The 24,863-nt window shown below is 43.7% G+C and overlaps 1 protein-coding gene across 1 annotated transcript in view; it reads right to left on the reverse strand.

Moving 5' to 3' along the window:
• Window positions 1-24,863, reverse strand: part of pcsk2 (proprotein convertase subtilisin/kexin type 2) — an 82,612-nt gene that overhangs the window by 47,192 nt on the left and 10,557 nt on the right. The window contains exons 3-5 of the mRNA XM_038960884.1: window positions 11,405-11,518; window positions 10,855-10,963; window positions 8,673-8,710 (exon numbers count right to left, since the gene is read on the reverse strand). Coding sequence (XP_038816812.1) covers window positions 8,673-8,710; window positions 10,855-10,963; window positions 11,405-11,518 — 261 coding nt within the window. The remainder of the gene's footprint in view (window positions 1-8,672; window positions 8,711-10,854; window positions 10,964-11,404; window positions 11,519-24,863) is intronic.

The following is a 24,863-nucleotide window of genomic DNA, read 5'->3' on the forward strand; positions in this document are numbered from 1 at the left end:
CCTGTAGTCCACGATCAGCTTCTTGGTCTTACTGACGTTGAGGGAGAGGTTGTTGTCATGTCTCCACATTGCCAAGTCTCTGACCTCCACCCTGTAGGCAAGGGGTTCCCAAACTTTTTTAGTCCACGACCCCATTTTGATATGTGAAAATTCTAGCAACACCAACCATGTGAAAACCATTATGTAATTAACAACCAATGTTTACTTTTTTAATGTGGGGCTATGACAGTCATTTGCAAATGTGTCTGACATAATGTCTCTGTTGCATTCAAAACAACTGAAAACTGGGAACTCGTAAATCTCTGACTTCCGACTTCAATGCGTTCAAGACAACTGGAACTTGGGGAAAAAACTAACTCCGACTGGGAAAAATCGATTTGAACAGTCATCCAACTTCAAGTCGGGAACTCTGGCCTCTTTCTAAAGCGCAGACTTTCCGAGCTGAAGATCACTGATGTCATGATTTGACCTAGAGTTTACAGTTGTCTTGAAAACATCATTATCTCACCACCACTAATGAGATGGGTATGCTTGATGCATGTCACGTCAGAGCTTCTCGAAGTCAGGGGCTGTGATCAACAGTGTGCATCTCATCTCTGCTGTCACATTCAACCTGGTTTGATATTTGGTTTTAATGCAGACAAGAGCAGTGCTGATTCTAGCTTCACACAGATATGAGCTGGTGAAGGATACAATACGTTTTAATGTTCTGAGGGAGATGGCAGAGTATCATTCCCTTTGAGTCAGGAAACAAAACAGCTCGAAAGGCCCCACTTAACTCGACAGATCGAAAGGCCCCACCGCACCCCTGAAAGTGGCCTACCGTCACCACCTGGGACCCGCCCATCAGGAAGTCCAGGATCCAGTTGCAGAGAGAGGTGTTCAGTCCCAGGGTCCCCAGCTGAGGGGACTATGGTGTTGAACGCTGAGCTGTAGTCTATGAACAGCATTCTCACATAGTTATTTCCCCTCTTGTCCAGGTGGGAAAGGGCAGTGTGATGTGCAATTGCGATGGTGTCATCTGTGGATCTGTGGGGACGGTAGGCAAATTGGAGTGAGTCCAGGGTGTCTAGGAGGATGGTGTTGATGTGTTTCTTGACCAGCCTTTTAAAGCACTTCTTAATTACAGATTTGTGTGCTACAGGGCTATAGTAATTTAGGCAGGTTACCTTACCTTGGAGTTCTTGGGAACAGGGACAATGGTGGTCAGCTTGAAACATGTTGGGATTACAGACTGGGACAAGGAGAGATTGATGATGTTGAATCAACATGGAAAACTGAGTCATCAATGTTAGGGAATTTCATCTTTTTTTCATCCAACTTTTAACCTAAATCCAATGACATGGTGACAGATTTTGTTGATTTCCCATTGAATTCACATTAGGTGACAACTCAACCAAATCAAAACTAAATGTTGAAATTATGTCTGTGCCCAGTGGGTTGTCACTGTGTTTCCCCTGTTTTTATGTTAGACAGTCTCTCTCTCTCTAACTCTCCACTCCTGTCTCTCTCATCTTCCTCTCTCCTTCAGCTCAGTCACATTCAAAATCCCCCGTCGTTCTAATCACCATTCCCCCTCATTTCTCTATTTGTAGCTTGTCTGTCTGAATGTCATTTATGACTTGTTGAGTTTTTACAGAGCAGTGAGCCCGGTCACCAGAGACACGAGGGAGATGGCAGTGAAAGTGTGGTGTTGATCATTAGAGGTATAGAGCTGAACCCATCAGATCATTTACCGGGTGGACTGGCCAGATCGGACCTTAGCAAGATACCAGCTGACATTTCCCAGCGAGGATATAGGGATGACTCAGTGAGGGACAAAGAGATGCCAAAACACTGCACCCTGCTGCTCTGCTGTATCAGCCGAGTGGAGCAGGTAACAAGGTGGTAACAAGGTGAAGAGAATGACTTCCAGCACCGTGGCTGTAGTGTGAGTAAGATTGTCTGGAAATGTTGATACATCTGTATCAGTGGAGGCTGGTGGGAGGCGCTATAGGAGGAAGGTCTCCTTGTAATAGCTGGAATGAAATAAATGGAAACGTTTGGTTTGCATATGTTTGATGTGTTTGATACCGTTCCATTTATTCCATCCCAGCCATTACAATGAGCCTGTCCTCCTACAGCTTCCTTCCATCTGTCACGATCGTCATAATGATTGGACCAAGATGCAGCGTAATATGTTTCCATCCCTTTTATTAGGAAGAGAATACTCAAAGAACAAAACAATAAAGCGAACAAACGAAACGTGAAGCTAAATCTAATGCTCACAGTCAACTATACATAGACAAGATCCCACAAAGCACAATGGGGAAATGGCTACCTAAATATGATCCCCAATCAGAGACAACGATAAACAGCTGCCTCTGATTGGGAACCACACCAGGCCAACATAGACATACAATTCCCCTAGATAACCCACCCTTAATCACACCCCGACCTAACCAACATAGAGAATAAACAGCTCTCTATGGTCAGGGCGTGACACCATCAGCCTCCACTGCTCTGTATACAGAGAGGGTTGAGGCTGAAGGTTGGTGTTAGAACAAAAAGTTACTGGTGTTAAATCAAATCAAACTTTTTTTGTCACATGCGCCGAAAACAACAAGTGTAGACCTTACCGTGAAATGCTTACTTACAAGCAATTAACCAACAGTGCAGTTCAAGAAGAGTTAAGAAAATATTTACCAAGTAGACTAAAGTAAAAAATAATAATAAAAAGTAACACAATAAGAATAACAATAACGAGGCTATATACAGGGGGCACCGGTACAGCATCAGTGTGCGGGGGTACAGGTTAGTTGATGTAATTTGTACATGTAGGTAGGGGTGAAGTGACTATGCATAGATAATAAACAGCGAGTAGCAGCAGTGTACAAAAGGGAGGGGTGGGGGGGTCAATGTAAATTGTCCGGTGGCGATTTTATTAATTGTTCAGCAGTCTTATGGCTTGGGGGTAGAAGCTGTTGAGGAGCCTTTTGGTCCTAGACTTGGTGCTCCGGTACCGATTGCCGTGCAGTAGCAGAGAAAACAGCCTGGAACAGTCTGGAGCAGAGAAAACAGTGACTGGAGTCTCTGTCAATTTTATGGGCTTTCCTCTGACACCGCCTATTATATAGGTCCTGGATGGCAGGAAGCTTGGCCTCAGTGATGTACAGGGCCATTCACACTACCCTCTGTAGCGCCTTACGGTCAGATGCCGAGCAGTTGCCATACCAGGCGGTGATGTAACCGGTCAGGATGCTCTCGATGGAGCAGCTGTAGAACCTTTTTAGGATCTGGGGACCCATGCCAAATCTTTTCAGTCTTCTTAGGGGGGAAAGGTTTTGTCGTGCCCTCTTCACGACTGTCTTGGTATGTTTGGATCACGATAGTTCATTGGTGATGTGGACACCATAGAACTTGAAACTCTCGACCTGCTCCACTACAGCCCAGTCAATGTTAATGGGGGCCTGTTTGGCCCGTCTTTTCCTGTTGTCCACGATCAGCTCCTTTGTCTTGCTCACATTGAGGGAGAGGTTGTTGTCCTGGCACCACACTGCCAGTTCTCTGACCTCCTCCCTATAGGCCGTCTCATCGTTGTCGGTGATCCGGCCTACCACTGTTATGTCGTCAGCAAACTTAATGGTGGTGTTGGAGTCGTGTTTGGCCACGCAGTCATGGGTGAACAGGGAGTACAGGAGGGGACTAAGTACACACCCCTGAGGGGCGTGTTAAGTGTTAAGGATCAGCGTGACAGAAGTGTTGTTGCCTACTCTTACCACCTGGGGGCGGCCTGCCAGGAAGTCCAGAGTCCAGTTGCAGAGGGAGGTGTTTAGTCCCAGAGTCCTTAGCTTAGTGATGAGCTTCGTGGGCACTATGGTGTTGAACGCTGAGATGTAGGTCAATGAACATCATTCTCACATAGGTGTTCCTTTTGAGTATACGTCAGCACAAAATGTACATTCAACATAATACAAATACTTGATGGTTGTATTCAAACCACTCACAAAAAGTCCAACTTAGGACAGGCAGAACTTAATGTGCTCGTGCAGGCTTCCGCTGGATTTCTTAAAACGCTACATATGGGAGATTACATGTGTGTTCAAACTTGATTGCAACCACCCACAATAATAAACAAGGAGATCAGTTGATCTCTCGCTGTTACCGTGTCAAGTGATTATGATACTAGACAGCTGCGTCTAGGTTCTCTACTCCCGCCCACAATGAAATATCAACCTATCAGGAGTATTTTAAACTGTAAAAAAAGTACACTTATTCAAGTATAAGAATATAGAAGGAGTAGGCCTATATTTCATTAAAATGTTTCACCTTAAATGACAAAATAATAGGTGTGCTGTTTGAAATAACTTTATTAGACAGCATTTTCTTTGAATAAAATAGATGATATAGACCTAACTCATCATGATTGACTTGATTTAATACACATTTAAAATATGGACAGTCCGGGATTTTTTCCCCCGAGCTTGATAAGTAATGACCATACTATTCAACAACAACTTTATTTTTAAAGACAAGATGTAATTAATGGGTTACATAAATTGGAAACTAGAAAATATAATAAGAATAGGCAACACCAAAAAGTAGTGCAACTGAGATCAGCTGTGTGGGTGATTTTTCCACGTATTCATGTTTTAACGAGAGATTACCTTGTGTTAGTACACTGGCCAATGTTCGCTGCAATAGGACCCTTATATTATATAAGGTCAAAGCCCTGCTTAGATTTTCAATCCCCTGCTGTACTGAATATTACCACATCCTCAAATTAACTATGCACTAGAAATGCTCTCATGCCTCTCAGAGTACCACTTATGATATTCTCATTATGAACAAAGGAAGGTCGTTTGATATTAAAAAAGTATAAATATTCCAAAGCTTGGCCCAAAGCTTTTGAATATCGAGTGTCCTTATATACCAGTTTGGAAACACATACTGTGAAATTTGTTGTAGATTAATATACATCAATAGCCTACTAATTGATATTCTAAGTGTGAATAAAAAGAGTTCTCTCTGGTTCCTTATTAAACTCAGACGTCATGAGTATCTTTACCCCGCCATCTTCGTCATGCAGTACTTGCCAATAAAAGAGACTCAGAATCCCTTAACAACCTACTAAAATACATGCACACGCACACTAAAACACACACTGTACGAGATGAACCCTTGTGATTATGTGACTTCACGGGGCGTTGGCATGGTAATTTCCCTTGGAGGAAAGAAAGTAATCCTTGAACAATATAAAGACACAACATCCAATAATAACGCAGTAACAACATCCCAATGCAACATCCCAGTGCAGATAGGGGCACTGACAAACCTCCAGCTTGCTAGAGACTTCCCAAAGACCAGATAGGAGAAAAATCACATTGTCAAAAGTCCTTCAGATGATAACATTGATAACTGCTTTAAGTTAGTTACATTATCAAGAGTAGGATGTCTGTCTGAACGATGCATAAGAGGCGCTAAACAAAATTGTCCCGGCTTTACCTGACACCTGCTGCCCTTTGATAATGGCATCATATTATAATGATGACTACGGCACCGTAGAAGAGTCCATACACACACGCGCACATACACACACTTGTACATACATTGCATTCGGAAAGTATTCAGACCACTTAACTTTTCCACATTTTGTTACGTTACAGCCTTAATTCAAAAACGGCTTAAAAATGTTTCCTCATTCCTCATCAATCTACACACAACATCCCATAATGACAAAGCAAAAACAGGTTTTTAGAAATGCTTGCAAATGTATTAAAAATTAAAAACTGAAATATCACATTTACATAAGCATTCAGACCCTTTACTCAGTACTTTGTTGAAGCACCTTTGGCAGCGATTAAAACCTAGAGTCTTCTTGGGAATGACGCTATAAGCTTGGAACACCTGTATTTGGGGAGTTTCTCCCATTGTTCTCTGCAGATCCTCTCAAGCTCTGTCAGGTTGGATTGGGAGCGTCGCTGCAAAGCTATTTTCAGGTTTCTCCAGAGATGTCCGATCGGGTTCAAGTCCGGGCTCTGGCTTGGCCACTCAAGGACATTCAGAGACTTGTCCCGAAGCCACTCCTAGGTTGTTTTGGCTGTGTGCTTAGGGTTGTTGTCCTGTTGGAAGGTGAACCGTCACCCCAGTCTGAGGTCCTGAGCGCTCTGGAGCAGGTTTTCATTAAGGATCTCTCTGTACTTTGCTTCATTCATCTTTACCTCGATCCTGACTGGTCTCCCAGTCCCTGTCACTGAAAAACATCCCCACAGCATGATGCTGTCACCACATGCTTCAATGTAGGGATGGTGCCAGGATTCCTCCAGACGTGAAGATTGGCATTCAGGCCAAAGAGTTCAATCTTGGTTTCATCAGACCAGAAAACCTTGTTTCTCATGGTCTGAGAGTCCTTTAGGTGCCTTTTGGCAAACTCCAAGTGAGCTGTCATGTGCCTTTTACTGAGGAGTGGCTTCCATCTGGACAAAGGCCTGATTGGCAGAGTACTGCAGAGATGGTTGTCCTTCTGGAAAGTCCACAGAGGAACTCTGGAGCTCTGTCAGAGTGACCATCGGGTTCTTGGTCACCTCCCTGACCAAGGCCCTTCTCCCCCGATTGCTCAGTTTGGCCGGGTGGCCAGCTCTAGGAAGTCTTGGTGGTTCCAAACTTCTTCCATTTAAGAATGATGGTGGAAACTATGTTCTTGGGGACCTTCAATGCTGCCATATTTTTTCCCCAGATCTGTGCCTCGACACAATCCTGTCTCGGAGCTCTATGGACAATTCCTTTTTGCTCTGACACACACTGTCAACTGTGGGACCTTATATAGACAGGTGTGCCTTTCCAAATCATGTCCAATCAATTGAATTTACCACAGGTGGACTCCAATCAAGTTGTAGAAACATCTCAAGGATGATAAATGGAAACAGGATGTACCTGAGCTCAATTTCGAATCTCTTAGCAAAGGGTCTGAATAACCTTTTATTTCTTATTTCTGTTTAAAATTTTGATAAATGTGCAAAAATGTAAAAAAAAATGTTTTTGCTTCGTCATTATGGGGCAGTGTGTAGATTGATGAGGGGAAAAAAATATTTTATACATTTTAGAATAAGGCTGTAACATAACAAAATGTGGAAAAACGGAAGTGGTCTGAATACTTTCCAAATGCACTGTATAATCGTGCGCTCTTGCACATACTAATGCAGACCAATCAATAGTGGCTGATTGCAGTGTTTGTAGTCTTCTGGAAAATAGGAATACATAAACCAACAACAGCTTCGGCCCTGGAAGAGAGTGAAGATGCACTAAATGAGTTTATCAGCCTCCTACACACACCCACACGCGCGCACACACACGCACACACATATATACACACACACACACACACACACACACACACACACACACACACACACACACACACACACACACACACACACACACACACACACACACACACACACACACACACACACACACAGGAAGTGTATAGCACTAAGTCAGTTTTAGATCGTTACACAACGTGATCCATCAGCCCAGTAGAGCATGCATGTCCTGCATCATCCTGACTGCCACGCTCACGACAGGCTATTTTTGGGGTAAGACTCATCCCCGTTAACAGGCAAGAAACATACACACACACACACACAGGCATCACACAGGAACCACAGAGCTTATGTCAAAAAGCTGAACAGAACTGCACACAGTATCAAGTTTCCTTGCCTATCTTAAAATAATTCCCCTTTTTCCAATATCCTCCGATTGAAAGGAAATAGTTTACATTTAATCATCTCTCTCTCTCCCTCGCTCTCACTCTCTCCCTCTTCTGCTGTCTCATCTTTCACCTTCTCTGAAGCTCTGAAATCTTTCCAAGATGAGAGGAAAGAGAAGAGAGGAGAAGCAGAGATGAAGGGATGGCGGAAAAGCACTGTGTGTATGTGTTTGTGTGTGTCTAATTGCATCCCACAGCAGAGATGCAGCATAGCCTTTCAGTACTGTTCATTACTGTGTCTCTATGAAAGAACATATTACTGGATGGTGCTGTGTTACAAAAGACATGACTGGTTTCCGGTATCAGTATTGGGCACCCTGCTGTAAACGCTTCTGTCAGATCCGATAACATTCACAACTCTCACTATCAGTCAAAACAACAGCCATTTCAGAATTTCAGCAGTTGGCCATTTCTGTTTAACACTGAACACTGAGCTTATTGAGTACATAGTCCGTAGATGTTCACTAGTACTGCAGTGTTAATAGTTAAATAATATATTTTGTAATGTGAGTTCCCTACTTTAACTCCTTAGTCTTTTCCTTGTTTCTGGCCAGCAACACTGGCAGTCTTTTGAGGTGTTATTATCACTATTCTGGAGTTGGAATATCACAATATGCGGTGCTAGCTACCCTGGCATTATCTGTACCAGTGACAGATCGGCCTGCCATCCCGCCTGCCACAGTGCTGTACGCATTAACATTAAACAGCTTGGCTGGCCGGATGCCTGTCTCCCCGTCCTCCAAGGATTCAAGGAGACTTGCCAACCATGAAGGAAACTTGGAATACACCTGCCCCTGGCACCGCCACTGGCACTCAACAACAAACCTGTGACAAGTGCCATTTCAAGGCCTGATTTATGTCAAAACAGCAATACAGGGAATTAAAGGAGAGGATTGTGAAATGAGAACAAAGATTTAGCACTTACGTAGTTTGATGCAAGATCTGGGTGTAGATAGTCGATCCCTGAAACATAATTTCAACATAAATTAGTGAGATAATGCTATACATTTTTCCTCAAAGGAATTTAGGTCTTGACGGGAGGTTTTGACCTTTATAAGAAGATGTCAACCAATAAATTGTCACTTATTTTACGTTGTGCTTATTACATTCCAATGTGGAGCTGGTCGGTACTTGTACATGTCATTTATTCAAAAGGTATTTAGTTCATTAACCATGTGTAGATACCTTGTCGTCATGAACTATAATTACCCACATTAATAAGTGGATGACTAATACCTTTAAATCTGTATTTATAATTGACACATACTGTGTAGTGGCCACCAACTGTTATGAATGGCTACCAACTCTGGTCCTGAATAGCTACAGGCAGTGGTGGAAAAAGTACCCAATAATCATACTTTACAAACACAGTATTTGTGTTTAGTGAGTCCGCCAGATCAGAGGCAGTAGGGATGACAACACATTATATTGATAGGTGCGTGAATTGGACCATATTGCGGTCCTGTCTGAGCTTGCAAAATGTACTTTTTGTTGGCAGGGAAATTTATGGAGTAAAAAGTACAGAATTTATTTTGGAACGTAGTGGAGTAAAAGTTAAAGTTAAAAAAATATATGAAGAGTCAAATAAAGTACAGATAGAAAAAAATTACTTTAGTAATACTTAAAGTTTTTTTTACTTAGTTCCTTAACACCACTGGCTACAGGGTATAAAGTAGGGGTATCAAACATACAGCCCCTGCGGGTGGTATGACAAAAAGAAGACCTCAATCTACTGTACATTTAAATTATTAAAACCAAATCGAAACTGTGTATAAATGACATTATACATTCTCTTCACTCGGTCCAGCTCACTAACAGTCACCTGATTGAGAGATAAACAGTCAGAGAGAATCGAAAAATCCCCACAAAAACATGGATAGCTGACTTTTTGTTAATTGCAAATTTTGACGTGAGGAAATATAACACATTTTCAAAGCGGCCCTCTGGACCTCGGTGGAGGCCGAATGTATAAAGGCTTTAGCTCCAGCCCAGAACTACAATCCCAGTGATGACCTCTATTAAGATACTACTCTGGACGATTCTGACTTAGAATATGTGGACAACTTTAAATACCTAGGTGTCTGGCTAGACTGTAAACTCTCCTTCCAGACTCATATTAAGCATCTCCAATCCAAAATGAAATCTAGAATCGGCTTCCTATTTCGCAACAAAGCCTCCTTCACTCATGCTGCCAAACATACCCTTGTAAAACTGACTATCCTACCGATCCTTGACGGCGATGTCATTTACAAAATAGCCTCCAACACTCTACTCAACAAATTGGATGCAGTCTATCACAGTGCCACCCGTTTTGTCAGCAAAGCCCCATATACTACCTACCACTGCTACCTGTATGCTCTCGTTGGCTGGTCCTCGCTACATATTCGTCGCCAAACCCACTGGCTCCAGGTTATCTATAAGTCTATGTTAGGTAAAGCTCCGCCTTATCTCAGCTCACTGGTCACCATAGCAACACCCACCCGTAGCACGCACTCCAGCAGGTATATTTCACTGGTCATCCCTAAAGCCAGCACCCCCTTTGTCCGCCTTTCCTTCCAATTCTCTGCTGCCAATGACTGGAACTAATTGCAAAAATCACTGAAGTTGGAGACTTATCTCCCTCACTAACTTTAAGCATCAGCTGTCAGAGCAATTTACCAATCTCTGCAGCTGCACATAGTCCATCTGTAAATAACCCATCAAACTACCTACCTCATCCCCATATTTGTTTTTGTTTTTCTGCTCTTTTGCACACCAGTATTTCTACCTGCACATCCTCATCTGCACATCCATCACTCCAGTGTTAATTGCTAAATTGTAATTACTTTGCCACTATTGGGCTGTTTATTGCCTTACCTCCTTACTTCATTTGCACACATTCTATACAGATTTTCTATTGTGTTATTGACTGTACGATTGTTTATCCCATGTGTAACTCTGTGTTGTTGTTTTTGCCGCACTGCTTTGCTTTATCTTGGCCAGGTCGCAGTTGTTAATGAGAACTTGTTCTCAACTGGCCTACCTCGTTAAATAAAGGTGAAACAAAAAATATATATAAGTATAGATAGTGATACAACTTCAACCGTAAGGCCTATACTGGTACCTACCATCGTCCATGATGGCTATGGTGATGCCTCTCCCGGTGTAGCCCAGTCCCCAAGCCTCAGCCACATTGAGGTCCAGTCCGGGGGTCCCATCAGCCTGGCCCGTGTTGATCTAATCAGTCACACAAACAATATGGAGACAGGCCGTGACGCAGGACACCCAGCCGAGCGGCCATTAGATAATTAGTCAACATGGAGGAAGATAGGGTTAAGGAAGAGGGGAGGAAGAGATGAGGTGTGGAGGATGGGAGGGAGGGAGGGGGAGTAAATGTCACGGATATGGCACTTAGCTGGGATCCTACTGCGGAGCGTTTAATCTGACAAGTGGAACAAAGGAAGGCACGTTGGCCCTGGCGGAAAGGAAAGTCACGCTTGCCAGTCTAGGGTAAACACTGGGGGAGGAAGCTGACATACACAGGGAGATGAGATGGTGTGGGCAATATTGACTGGCCTAATGAGAAGACTTCATCTCCATAGGAGGAGCAGCAGTGAATATGTCTGTGATCAGTGGTCAGTGAGTAAACAAGTATAACGGAGGCAGATGACTACTCACCAGATACCACTGTTTGCTGAATAGGGGGTCGGTAATTTTGACGTCAATTTCGTTGATGCTTCTGTAGCCTCGCTTCTGTCGGCCGAAGCCCTCCTGGTCCAACACATTCTTTACCTGAGAAAGGAAATGCAAATATTACACCCTGAGCCCTTTATATTCATAGTAATCTAAATCAATATAGTCAAAATGTATAATTACAATGTACTGCAGGTGTATATGGTGACTAGACAAGAAAACCATTCATAAACACTTTACCTATAAGAAATTTGCATAACTGTGCAAAGTGTACATTGGAGGGAACTACTTTTAATTTGTTTGAACTGAACATCCATTCAAAGGGAATATTAGCTAAGCTGACATATGAAATTGTTTAAGAAGGTCATACTATAGATTATTTAGCTATTTGATTTTGAATTTTAGGACCCCTTTAGGTATCAACAAAATATACAGTACCGGTCAAAAGTTTGGACACACCTACTCATTCAAGTGTTTTTCTTTATTTTTTACTATTTACTACATTCTAAAATAATATTGAAGACATCACAATGATGAAATAACACATATGGAATCATGGAGGAATCAAAACATTGTTAAACAAATCAAAATATATTTTATTTTAGATTCTTTAAAGTATCCACCCTTTGCCTTGATGACAGCTTTGCACACTCTTGGCATTATCTCAACCAGCTTCACCTGGAATGCTTTTCCAACCGTTTTGAAGGAGATCCCACATATGCTGAGCAGTTGTTGGCTGCTTTTCCTTCACTCTTCAGTCCAACTAATCTTAAACCATCTCAATTGGGTTGAGGTCGGGTGATTGTGGAGGCCAGGTCATCTGATGCAGCACTCCATCACTCTCATTCTTGAACAAATAGCCCTTACACAGCCAAGGAGTGTTGGGTCATTGTCCTGTTGAAAAACAAATGATAGTCCCACTAAGCGCAAACCAGATGGGATGGCGTATCGCTGCAGAATACTGTGGTAGCCATGCTGGTTAAGTGTGCCTTGAATTCTAAGTAAATCAATGACAGTGTCACCAGCAAAGCAACCCCACACCACCACACCTCCTCCTCCATGCTTCACGGTGGGAACCAGACATCTGGAGATCATCCGTTCACCTACTCTGCATCTCACAAAGACACAGCGATTGAAACCAAACATCTCAAATTTGGACTCATCAGACCAAAGGACAGATTTGTAATGTTCATTGCTCATGGTTCTTGTTGCAAGCAAGTCTCTCCTTCTTGTTGGTGTCCTTTAGTAGTGGTTTCTTTGCAGCAATTTGATCATGAAGGCCTGATTCACGCAGTCTCCTCTGAACAGTTGATGTTGAGATGTGTCTGTTACCTGAACTCTGTTAAGCATTTATTTGGGCTCAATTTCTGAGGCAAGTAACTCAATGAACTTATCCTCTGCAGAGGTATCTCTGGGTCTTCCTTTCTTGTGGTGGTCCTCATGAGAGCCAGTTTCATCATAGCGCTTGATGGTTTTTGCGACTGCACATGAAGAAACTATAAAAGTTCTTGAAATTTTCCAGATTGACTGACCTTCATGTCTTAAAGTAATGATGGACTGTCGTTTCTCTTTGATTATTTGAGCTGTTCTTGCCATAATATGGACTTGGTCTTTTACCAAATAGGGCTATCTGATTAGCTTAAATGCATTAAGAAGGAAAGAAATTCCACAAATTAACTTTTAACAAGGCCATCTGTTAATTGAAATGCATTCCAGGTGACTACCTCATGATGCTGGTTGAGAGAATGCCAAGAGTGTGCAAAGCTGTCATCAAGGCAAAGGGTGGATACTTTGAAGAATCTCAAATATTAATTTGTTTAACACTTTTCTGGTTGCTACATGATTCCATATGTGTTATTTCATAGTTTTGATGTCTTCACTATTATTCTACAATGCACAAAATAGTAAAAAAATAAGAAAAACCCTGGAATGAGTAGGTGGGTCCAAACCTTTGACTGGTACTGTAAATACATTTTTTTTGATCAAATATAGATTTTGGCCTTTCCTACTAAAGCCAATCGAAACTTATTGAATAATACATTCATAAATGGTAAAAAGGACAGTCAAAAAATACATCATAAGGAACAAGGTTTTGAAGTGCCTGTCCTAAATCCAAGAGATATACAGTATATATTTTTACACATATTTAATGAACCCCTTTTTTTGGGTAGGCACAAAACAAGCTTTATTTTTTTGTTATGTAACTTAGATTGACACTAGCAATCGACTCTAGGGGGTTAACATGATTTTTGAATGACTACCTCATCTCTACAATTATCTGTAAGGTCCCTCAGCCGAGTAGTGAATTTCAAACATAGATTAAACCACAAAGACCAGGGAGGTTTTCCATTGCCTCGCAAAGAAGGGCACCGATTGGGAGACTAAGAAAATATATTAAAAAATGTATAATAATAATAACCTGACATTGAATATGCCTTTGAGCACGACGAAGTTAATAATTAGACTTTGGAATGCTGTATCAGTGCACACCCGTTTCTACAAAGATACAGGTGTCCTTCCTAACTCAGTTGCCGGAGAGGAGGAAACCACTCAGGGATGTTACAATGAGGCCAATGGTGACTATAAAACAGCTACAGAGTTCAATGGCTGTGATACGAGAAAACTGAGGATGGATCAACAACATTGTAGTTACTCCACAATACTAACTTAAATGACAGAGTGAAAAGAAGGAAGCCTGTATAGAATAAAAAACATTTTTAAAAATGCATCCTGCAGTAAGGCACGAAAGTAGAACTGCAAAGAATGTGGTAAAGAAATGAATGTTACAGCATGTCCTGAATACAAAGTGTTATGTTTGGTGCAAATCCAACACAACACATCACTGAGTACCACTCTTCATATTTTCAAGAATAGTGTTGGCTTTATCATGTTATGGGTATGCTTATCTTCGGCAAGGACTAGGGAGTTTTTTAAGATAAAAAGAAATGGAATACATCTAAGCACAGGCAAAATCCTTGAGTAAAACCTGGTTCAGTCTGCTTTCCAACAGACACTGGGAGACAAATTCCCCTTTCAGCAGGACAATACCCTAAAACACAAAGCCAAATATACACTGGAGTTGCTTACCAAGACGACATCGAATGTCCCTGAGTGGCCTTGTTAGAGTTTCGACTTAAATCGGCTTGAAAATCTATGGCAAGACTTGAAAATGGCCGTCTAGCAATGATCAATAACCAACTTAACAGAGCTTGAAGAATTGTTAAAAGAATAATGTGCAAATATTGTACAATCCAGGTCTGAAAAGCTCTTAGAGGCTTACCAAGAAAGACTCACAGCTGTAACCACTACTAAAGGTGATCTGACATGTATTGATGTGAATACTTATTTAAATTAGATATTTCAGTATTTCATTTTCAATAGATTAGCAACATTTTCTAAAAACATGTTTTCACTTTGTCAGTATGGGATATATTTTTGTTTAATCCATTTTGATTTTAGGCTGTAACAGAACAAAGTGTGGAATAAGTGAAGGGGTATGAATACTTTCTGAAGGCACTGTACATTCATAATGCCCTACCCCGTCCACCTGTGTCTCTAGTGTAGGGATGGAGGGGGGCGTCACATAAATCAACAGGCTAATTCTATTTGTCTCAGTCTGAATCATCTGAATCATACATGCCGTGCAGCTGGGTCCCTACAGTACCACACAAAACACACACATACACACACACACACACACACACACACACACACACACACACACACACACACACACACACACACACACACACACACACACACACACACACACACACACACACACACACACACACACACACAGGGGAATTTGAAAGTGACTGTTTCAGAGGGTGCCCTAGCAGACAAAATAACTCCCCAATTAGCCTGAAAAAGTCCTTGTGTTTGTTTCCATCATCAAAGACACTTCGACTAAAGAGCTAATTTACTGCTGCAACAGGGACACTTTTGCAAAAACAGGATCAACAACAGAGGGTGTTTTTTTCTCATGATTTCATAAAGATTTACAATGGTGTTTCTAAAGGAGTGGTTTGTTAATATCTGGGTTATATGGTCTGATCTAATCAAGATAAACTAACTGTGGACACAAACAGTGTTCAAGATGAAAGGGAGACATTAATGATCTAGTGAGGGGGCAGTGTGTTTCGCTAGAGGCAATGTAACTTAAGCCTATTTCGTATAAAAGCTAGAGTCCTTAATTGAAAAAATAACAAAGGGCCATCTCGTCTCTGTTTTGGTAAGAAGCTGAGGGATGGGCCTGGAGAAGTGTAACCACTCTCAAATTCATAGACAGAGCTATGGATTCAATGACCGACCATCCATCAAAAAAAGTTTTAACCATGTTTTGAGGCTATAGTCTTTGTTCAGATTTACATTGTTTACAAACATTGCAGTAAAACAAGCGTTGCGTTTTGATGGGTATGACAGTTGAACTAAGCTCATGAGGCATTTAGAAGTTATATTCTTCAAGAACCAATGGTATACATCTTAGATAAGCATGCCCCGTTCCAGAAATGCAGAACTAAGAACAGATATAGCCCTTGGTTCACTCCAGACCTGACTGCCCTCGACCAGCACAAAAACATCCTGTGGCGAACTGCAATAGCATCGAAGAGCCCCCGCGATATGCAACTGTTCAGGGAAGTCAGGAACCAATACACGCAGTCAGTCAGGAAAGCAAAGGCTAGCTTTTTCAAGCAGAAATTTGCATCCTGTAGCTCTAACTCCAAAAAGTTCTGGGACACTGTAAAGTCCATGGAGAACAAGAGCACCTCCTCCCAGCTGCCCACTGCACTGAGGCTAGGTAACACGGTCACCACCGATAAATCCATGATAATCGAAAACTTCAACAAGCATTTCTCAACGGCTGGCCATGCCTTCCACCTGGCTACTCCAACCTCGGCCAACAGCTCCGCCCCCCCGCAGCTACTCGCCCAAGCGTCCCCAGCTTCTCCTTTACCCAAATCCAGATAGCAGATGTTCTGAAAGAGCTGCAAAACCTGGACCCATACAAATCAGCTGGGCTTGACAATCTAAACCCTCTATTTCTGAAACTATCCGCCGCCATTGTCGCAACCCCTATTACCAGCCTGTTCAACCTCTCTTTCATATCGTCTGAGATCCCCAACGATTGGAAAGCTGCCGTGGTCATCCCCCTCTTCAAAGGGGGAGACACCCTGGACCCAAACTGTTACAGACCTATATCCATCCTGCCCTGCCTATCTAAGGTCTTCGAAAGCCAAGTTAATAAACAGATCACTGACCATCTCGAATCCCACCGTACCTTCTCCGCTGTGCAATCCGGTTTCCGAGCCGGTCACGGGTGCACCTCAGCCACGCTCAAGGTACTAAATGATATCATAACCGCCATCGATAGAAGACAGTACTGTGCAGCCGTCTTCATCGACCTGGCCAAGGCTTTTGACTCTGTCAATCAACATATTCTTATCGGCAGACTCAGTAGCCTCGGTTTTTCTGATGACTGCCTTGCCTGGTTCTCCAACTACTTTGCAGACAGAGTTCAGTGTGTCAAATCGGGAGGGCATGTTGTCCGGTCCTCTGGCAGTCTCTATGGGGGTACCACAGGGTTCAATTCTCAGGCTGACTCTTTTCTCTGTATATATCAATGATGTTGCTCTTGCTGCGGGCGATTCCCTGATACACCTCTACGCAGATGACACCATTCTGTATACTTCTGGCCCTTCCTTGGACACTGTGCTATCTAACCTCCAAACGAGCTTCAATGCCATACAACACTCCTTCCGTGGCCTCCAACTGCTCTTAAACGCTAGTTAAACCAAATGCATGCTTTTCAACCGTTCGCTGCCTGCACCCGCCCGCCCGACTAGCATCACCACCCTGGACGGTTCCGACCTAGAATATGTGGACATCTATAAATACCTAGGTGTCTGGCTAGACTGTAAACTCTCCTTCCAGACTCATATTAAACATCTCCAATCCAAAATCAAATGAAGAATCGGCTTTCTATTTCGCAACAAAGCCTCCTTCACTCACGCCGCAAAACTTACCCTAGTAAAACTGACTATCCTACCGATCCTCGACTTCGGCGATGTCATCTACAAAATAGCTTCCAATACTCTACTCAACAACCTAGATGCAGTTTATCATAGTGCCATCCGTTTTGTTACTAAAACACCTTATACCACCCACCACTGCGACCTGTATGCTCTAGTCGGCTGGCCCCCGCTACATATTCGTCGCCAGACCCACTGGCTCCAGGTCATCTATAAGTCCATGCTAGGTAAAGCTCCGCCTTATCTCAGTTCACTGGTCACGATAACAACACCCACCCATAGCACGCGCTCCAGCAGGTATATCTCACTGATCATCCCAAAAGCCAACACCTCATTTGGCCGCCTTTCCTTCCAGTTCTCTGCTGCCTGTGACTGGAACGAATTGCAAAAATCGCTGAAGTTGGAGACTTTTATTTCCCTCACCAACTTTTAACATCTGCTATCTGAGCAGCTAACCGATTGCTGCAGCTGTACATAGTCCATCTGTAAACAGCCCACCCAATTTACCTACCTCATCCCCTTACTGTTTTTATTTATTTACTTTTCTGCTCTTTTGCACACCAGTATCTCTACTTGCACATGATCATCTGATGATTTATCACTCCAGTGTTAATCTGCTAAATTGTAATTATTCGCTCCTATGGCCTATTTATTGCCTACCTCCTCATGCCTTTTGCACACAATGTATATAGACTCATTTTTTTTCCTACTGTGTTATTGACTTGTTTATTGTTTACTCCATGTGTAACTCTGTGTTGTTGTCTGTTCACACTGCTATGCTTTATCTTGGCCAGGTCGCAGTTGTAAATGAGAACTTGTTATCAACTAGCCTACCTGGTTAAATAAAGGTGAAATAAAAAATAAAAATAAATACTAAATTAATTTTACATCCAAAAATGGATGTAGCAACTAAGGATTCTAGCTTTAAGTCCAAAAATCCCATTAGGAAATAATTGAACAGTCAAGCATAAAAAGCAGGTATCTCCACATTGGCAAATGTATTAAAATCTACATGCTTCGTCTATCATTTACTGTACAGCAAAATGCACAATATAATATAAAGCTCAAGTTAATAAAATGGAGTCTGAAAATATCATAACCAATATTGCTACATGAAATTGTGACCTGGCTGAATATTATATTAGACATCATCTAATGGATCAAAGCCTTGAATCCTCTCACTCTCCCTGTCATTCTCAGCGACTCTGAGGCAGTTAAACTAAGGTAAAGGTAACTATTACATTAGTTTCTACATTACAACGGAACGACTTGATTAGTGTAGTGTTAGCTAGCTACATAGTTGTCGTTGCTGTCTTTGTATCCAAGGTAATTGTGTAGTTTAGAGTAATTATCGTAATTACCGAGGTTAGCTAGCCAGCTATTTTCGTCCTAACGTAGGCAACACTGCTAGCAAGCCAGCAGCTAGCCAACGTCTACCGTCTACCGAATTGCAGCACTGTAGAAACTATTACATTACAACGGAACGACTTGATTAGTGTAGTGTTAGCTAGCTACATAGTTGTCTTTGCTGTCTTTGTATCCAAGATAATTGTGTAGTTTAGAGTAATTGTCAAGGTTACCTAGCCAGTTACCGAGGCTACCTAGCCAGCTACACTTTCAAACTAAGTCAACAACGCAGCCACTGCTAGCTAGCCTACTCCACCAGCCAGCAGCACTATCATTTTAGTCAATAAGATTTTTTGCAACGTAGCTTAACTTTCTGAACATTCGAGACGTGTAGTCCACTTGTCATTCCAATCTCCTTTGCATTAGCGTAGCCTCTTCTGTAGCCTGTCAACTATGTGTCTGTCTATCCCTCTTCTCTCCTCTCTGCACAGACCATACAAACGCTTCACACCGCGTGGCCGCCGCCACTCTAACCTGGTGGTCCCAGCGCGCACGACCCACGTGGAGTTCCAGGTCTCCGGCAGCCTCTGGAACTGCCGATCTGCGGCCAACAAGGCAGAGTTCATCTCAGCCTATGCTTCCCTCCAGTCCATCGACTTCTTGGCACTGACGGAAACATGGATTACCACAGATAACACTGCTACTCCTACTGCTCTCTCCTTGTCTGCCCACGTGTTCTCGCACACCCCGAGAGCTTCTGGTCAGCGGGGTGGTGGCACTGGGATCCTCATCTCTCCCAAGTGGACATTCTCTCTTTCTCCCCTGACCCATCTGTCTATCGCCTCCTTTGAATTCCATGCTGTCACAGTTACCAGCCCTTTCAAGCTTAACATCCTTATCATTTATCGCCCCCCAGGTTCCCTTGGAGAGTTCATCAATGAGCTTGACGCCTTGATAAGTTCCTTTCCTGAGGATGGCTCACCTCTCACAGTACTGGGTGACTTTAACCTCCCCACGTCTACCTTTGACTCATTCCTCTCTGCCTCCTTCTTTCCACTCCTCTCCTCTTTTGACCTCACCCTCTCACCTTCCCCCCCTACTCACAAGGCAGGCAATACGCTTGACCTCATCTTTACTAGATGCTGTTCTTCCACTAATCTCATTGCAACTCCCCTCCAAGTCTCCGACCACTACCTTGTATCCTTTTCCCTCTCGCTCTCATCCAACACTTCCCACACTGCCCCTACTCGGATGGTATCGCGCCGTCCCAACCTTCGCTCTCTCTCCCCCGCTACTCTCTCCTCTTCCATCCTATCATCTCTTCCCTCTGCTCAAACCTTCTCCAACCTATCTCCTGATTCTGCCTCCTCAACCCTCCTCTCCTCCCTTTCTGCATCCTTTAACTCTCTATGTCCCCTATCCTCCAGGCCGGCTCGGTCCTCCCCTCCTGCTCCGTGGCTCGACGACTCATTGCGAGCTCACAGAACAGGGCTCCGGGCAGCCGAGCGGAAATGGAGGAAAACTCGCCTCCCTGCGGACCTGGCATCCTTTCACTCCCTCCTCTCTACATTCTCCTCTTCTGTCTCTGCTGCTAAAGCCACTTTCTACCACTCTAAATTCAAAGCATCTGCCTCTAACCCTAGGAAGCTCTTTGCCACCTTCTCCTCCCTCCTGAATCCTCCTCCCCCTCCCCCCCTCCTCCTCCCTCTATGCGGATGACTTCGTCAACCATTTTGAAAAGAAGGTCGACGACATCCGATCCTCGTTTGCTAAGTCAAACGACACCGCTGGTTCTGCTCACACTGCCCTACCCTGTGCTTTGACCTCTTTCTCCCCTCTCTCTCCAGATGAAATCTCGCGTCTTGTGACGGCCGGCCGCCCAACAACCTGCCCGCTTGACCCTATCCCCTCCTCTCTTCTCCAGGCCATTCCCGGAGACCTTCTCCCTTACCTCACCTCGCTCATCAACTCATCCTTGACCGCTGGCTACGTCCCTTCCGCCTTCAAGAGAGCGAGAGTTGCACCCCTGCTGAAAAAACCTACACTCGATCCCTCCGATGTCAACAACTACAGACCAGTATCCCTTCTTTCTTTTCTCTCCAAAACTCTTGAACGTGCCGTCCTTGGCCAGCTCTCCTGCTATCTCTCTCAGAATGACCTTCTTGATCCAAATCAGTCAGGTTTCAAGACTAGTCATTCAACTGAGACTGCTCTTCTCTGTGTCACGGAGGCGCTCCGCACTGCTAAAGCTAACTCTCTCTCCTCTGCTCTCATCCTTCTAGACCTATCGGCTGCCTTTGATACAGTGAACCATCAGATCCTCCTCTCCACCCTCTCCGAGTTGGGCATCTCCGGCGCGGCCCACGCTTGGATTGCGTCCTACCTGACAGGTCGCTCCTACCAGGTGGCGTGGCGAGAATCTGTCTCCGCACCACGTGCTCTCACCACTGGTGTCCCCCAGGGCTCTGTTCTAGGCCCTCTCCTATTCTCGCTATACACCAAGTCACTTGGCTCTGTCATATCCTCACATGGTCTCTCCTATCATTGCTATGCAGACGACACACAATTAATCTCTCCTTTCCCCCTTCTGATAACCAGGTGGCGAATCGCATCTCTGCATGTCTGGCAGACATATCAGTGTGGATGACGGATCACCACCTCAAGCTGAACCTCGGCAAGATGGAGCTGCTCTTCCTCCCGGGGAAGGACTGCCCGTTCCATGATCTCGCCATCACGGTTGACAACTCCATTGTGTCCTCCTCCCAGAGTGCTAAGAACCTTGGCGTGATCCTGGACAACACGCTGTCGTTCTCAACTAACATCAAGGCGGTGACCCGTTCCTGTAGGTTCATGCTCTACAACATTCGCAGAGTACGACCCTGCCTCACACAGGAAGCGGCGCAGGTCCTAATCCAGGCACTTGTCATCTCCCGTCTGGACTACTGCAACTCGCTGTTGGCTGGGCTCCCTGCCTGTGCCATTAAACCCCTACAACTCATCCAGAACGCCGCAGCCCGTCTGGTGTTTAACCTTCCCAAGTTCTCTCACGTCACCCCGCTCCTCCGCTCTCTCCACTGGCTTCCAGTTGAAGCTCGCATCCGCTACAAGACCATGGTGCTTGCCTACGGAGCTGTGAGGGGAACGGCACCTCCGTACCTTCAGGCTCTGATCAGGCCCTACACCCAAACAAGGGCACTGCGTTCATCCACCTCTGGCCTGCTCGCCTCCCTACCTCTGAGGAAGTACAGCTCCCGCTCAGCCCAGTCAAAACTGTTCGCTGCTCTGGCACCCCAATGGTGGAACAAACTCCCCCACGACGCCAGGTCAGCGGAGTCAATCACCACCTTCCGGAAACACCTGAAACACCACCTCTTTAAGGAATACCTAGGATAGGATAAAGTAATCCTTCTAACCCCCCCCCCCCCCCCTTAAAAGAGTTAGATGCACTATTGTAAAGTGGTTGTTCCACTGGATATCATAAGGTGAATGCACCAACTTGTAAGTCGCTCTGGATAAGAGCGTCTGCTAAATGACTTAAATGTAAATGTAAATGTATAGCAATGAAAGATGACTTAGACAGTGTCCAGAGCCAAATCAAGTGCCTGTACAGTAATGCTTTATATTCTCTCTACAGCTGGGGCTACAGCCTCATTTCCAGACTGGAGTAGGGCTCTCTATCTGGAAGTTATTAGGGAGAGTAAAGGACCTTGCTCTACTTGTCACTAGCTGCTCAAGGACACTAATTTAGTTGGAACTCCTTGCTCAGAATGACTGGTAATACACGGTGCTGTCTTAAGATGAGCTCTATAAATGTACCTCTCTCCAGCTAATAGCTCATCCTCAGATGGAATTTACATTATTTTGCATAATGTCAAGGTAAGTTTCCATCACGGCACTACTATTGACTTCCAAAATCTTTCAACTCCCTTTACAGACTTAAAAATATAACAGCTTGCAGCTAGTGGCTCAATTTGGCCAAATAGCAATTCAACCACAGCTAGGTTACTTATCACATTGATGTTAAGTTCATAATATTGAGTCAATATTTTATTTTCAACTGCATGCTTGTTGAATAGAGTCAGATATGCAATGAAAGAAAGTCCTTCCTGAGCTTACATGTGCAAACACACATGATGGAGAGCGGACTAGGCATTGTCCGATGTGTTTTACCACCATAGATAAGGGATCAGCCATTAAGCATGCTCTTTACAAGGCTAGAGGACACTTATTGTTGGCTTTAAAAGGGACCAAGCCCATAAAACACATCTCTTCTTTCACTGCCTAAGTACCTGCGACAGATATAGCAGTCAGTGAGGACCCCTGACGATCCTATGTTACAGATAGATGCGAGCAAAACGTTTTGCATTTTGTCACAAAATAATTTTCAGACTCAGAGCATTGTGTTATCTATCCTGTATACCTTTCCCTTTTGCTAAACTGTCCAACATAGATGGAAAATGGACTAATGTGCACTATATAGCCATTTAATGGAGCCACATAGACCATCTAAACCCGGTGACGTAAAAGGGAACGTAAAAGAACCATCCATCTTCCTTCATCTCTCTCCCTCTCTCCTTCCATCGCCTATCTCAGTCCATCTTCCTCCCTTCCTCCCTCCCTCCCTCCCTTTATCTTCCTTCCTCCTTCCATACCCCTCCATCCGTCCCCTCCATTATATGACTAGCACTGGTGTTTCCCCTCGAGACAGCCCTCGACCCAGTGTCTCATGTCGCCCACTCACATCATCAGAAGGAGCCCGCGCACAATCACCCTCCCCGCGCTCTGCTCCCCACCTGCTCTCTGCCTGCTCCCTGTTCCTGCCTGCCTACTAGAAGCACCACCAAGCCAGGCTTCAAACGCCACCTCATTTCAAAGGGCTGAGCTGTCCTCCATCTTTCTCTATCTTTCTCTCCCTCCCGCTCTCTCTAAATCATCTCTATTTCAGAGCACCAAGATACAGCACATGTAGATGGATTAATTCCCTTCCAACATGGTACTGTCCTAACAACGGAGGGGATTTTTAGATGTAATGGCAAAATTTAGATTTCCGCCTAAATAGATATACCCAAAAGTAACTGCTATTCATGTGTAATTACATAATTCTGACATGCCAAACATGGTATATATGGAAAGAAAACATCTGGGAGATTATGAGGAAATTATCAGACGATCGATAGGCGTCACATAGTTCAGAATACACAAGATCAAGCACACACAAAATACCTGTTTTATTATTTTTTTATTTTAAAAGTAATCTTTCATTGACAAGCTATAACTGATCTCCAGAACTGGAAACACATCAGATGGCTGCCACAACATGTGAATAACATCAGAAAAAAAATAGGATTGATAGACCTAGAAATGGGACTAGAAATGGGATGATGTTTTAGTAAGTGGTGTCAGGTGTGGTCATGGGACTATTCCAGGTGTCCCAAAACCTCTCCAATGTGTCATGTATATGTAAATTAGATCATCCCAGTGCTATTACATATTTGTAATCCCTAAATGCTATTTGTTCAGTATAAAAATAAAATGTCTACCATATCAACCTCACTCAAATTGTGGTGGTGTTATGGGGTATCCAGGGTACATTCAAGTGTCCTTTCAACCTGTCACGACTTCTACCGAAGTCGATGCCTCTCCTTGTTCGGGCGGTGCTCGGCGGTCAACGTCACCGGTCTTCTAGCCATCATTGATCCAGGTTTCATTTTCCATTGGTTGTGTCTTGTCTTCCTACACACCTGGTTCCAATCCCATTAATTTATTGTTGTGTATTTAACCCTCTGTTTTCCCTCATGTCCTTGTCAGAGATTGTTTATTGTTATGCTCGTGATTTATGGATTGGTGTGCGACGGGTTCTTGTACCCACGTTTATTTTATTATGTACTTTTGGTTTTGGAGTTTGTTTTACGTTATTAAACTACTCCATTATACCAAGTTTGATTCTCCTGAGCCTGACTTCCCTGCCACCTACACACAGGACATGACACAACCTCTCCAAAGTGTCCGAATGTGGTAATTGCACTGTTTTTGCACACTGGATGTGCCAAAAAGTTACTGTTAAC

This window comes from Salvelinus namaycush, chromosome 22, assembly GCF_016432855.1.
Source record: "Salvelinus namaycush isolate Seneca chromosome 22, SaNama_1.0, whole genome shotgun sequence".
NCBI lineage: Eukaryota > Metazoa > Chordata > Actinopteri > Salmoniformes > Salmonidae > Salvelinus > Salvelinus namaycush.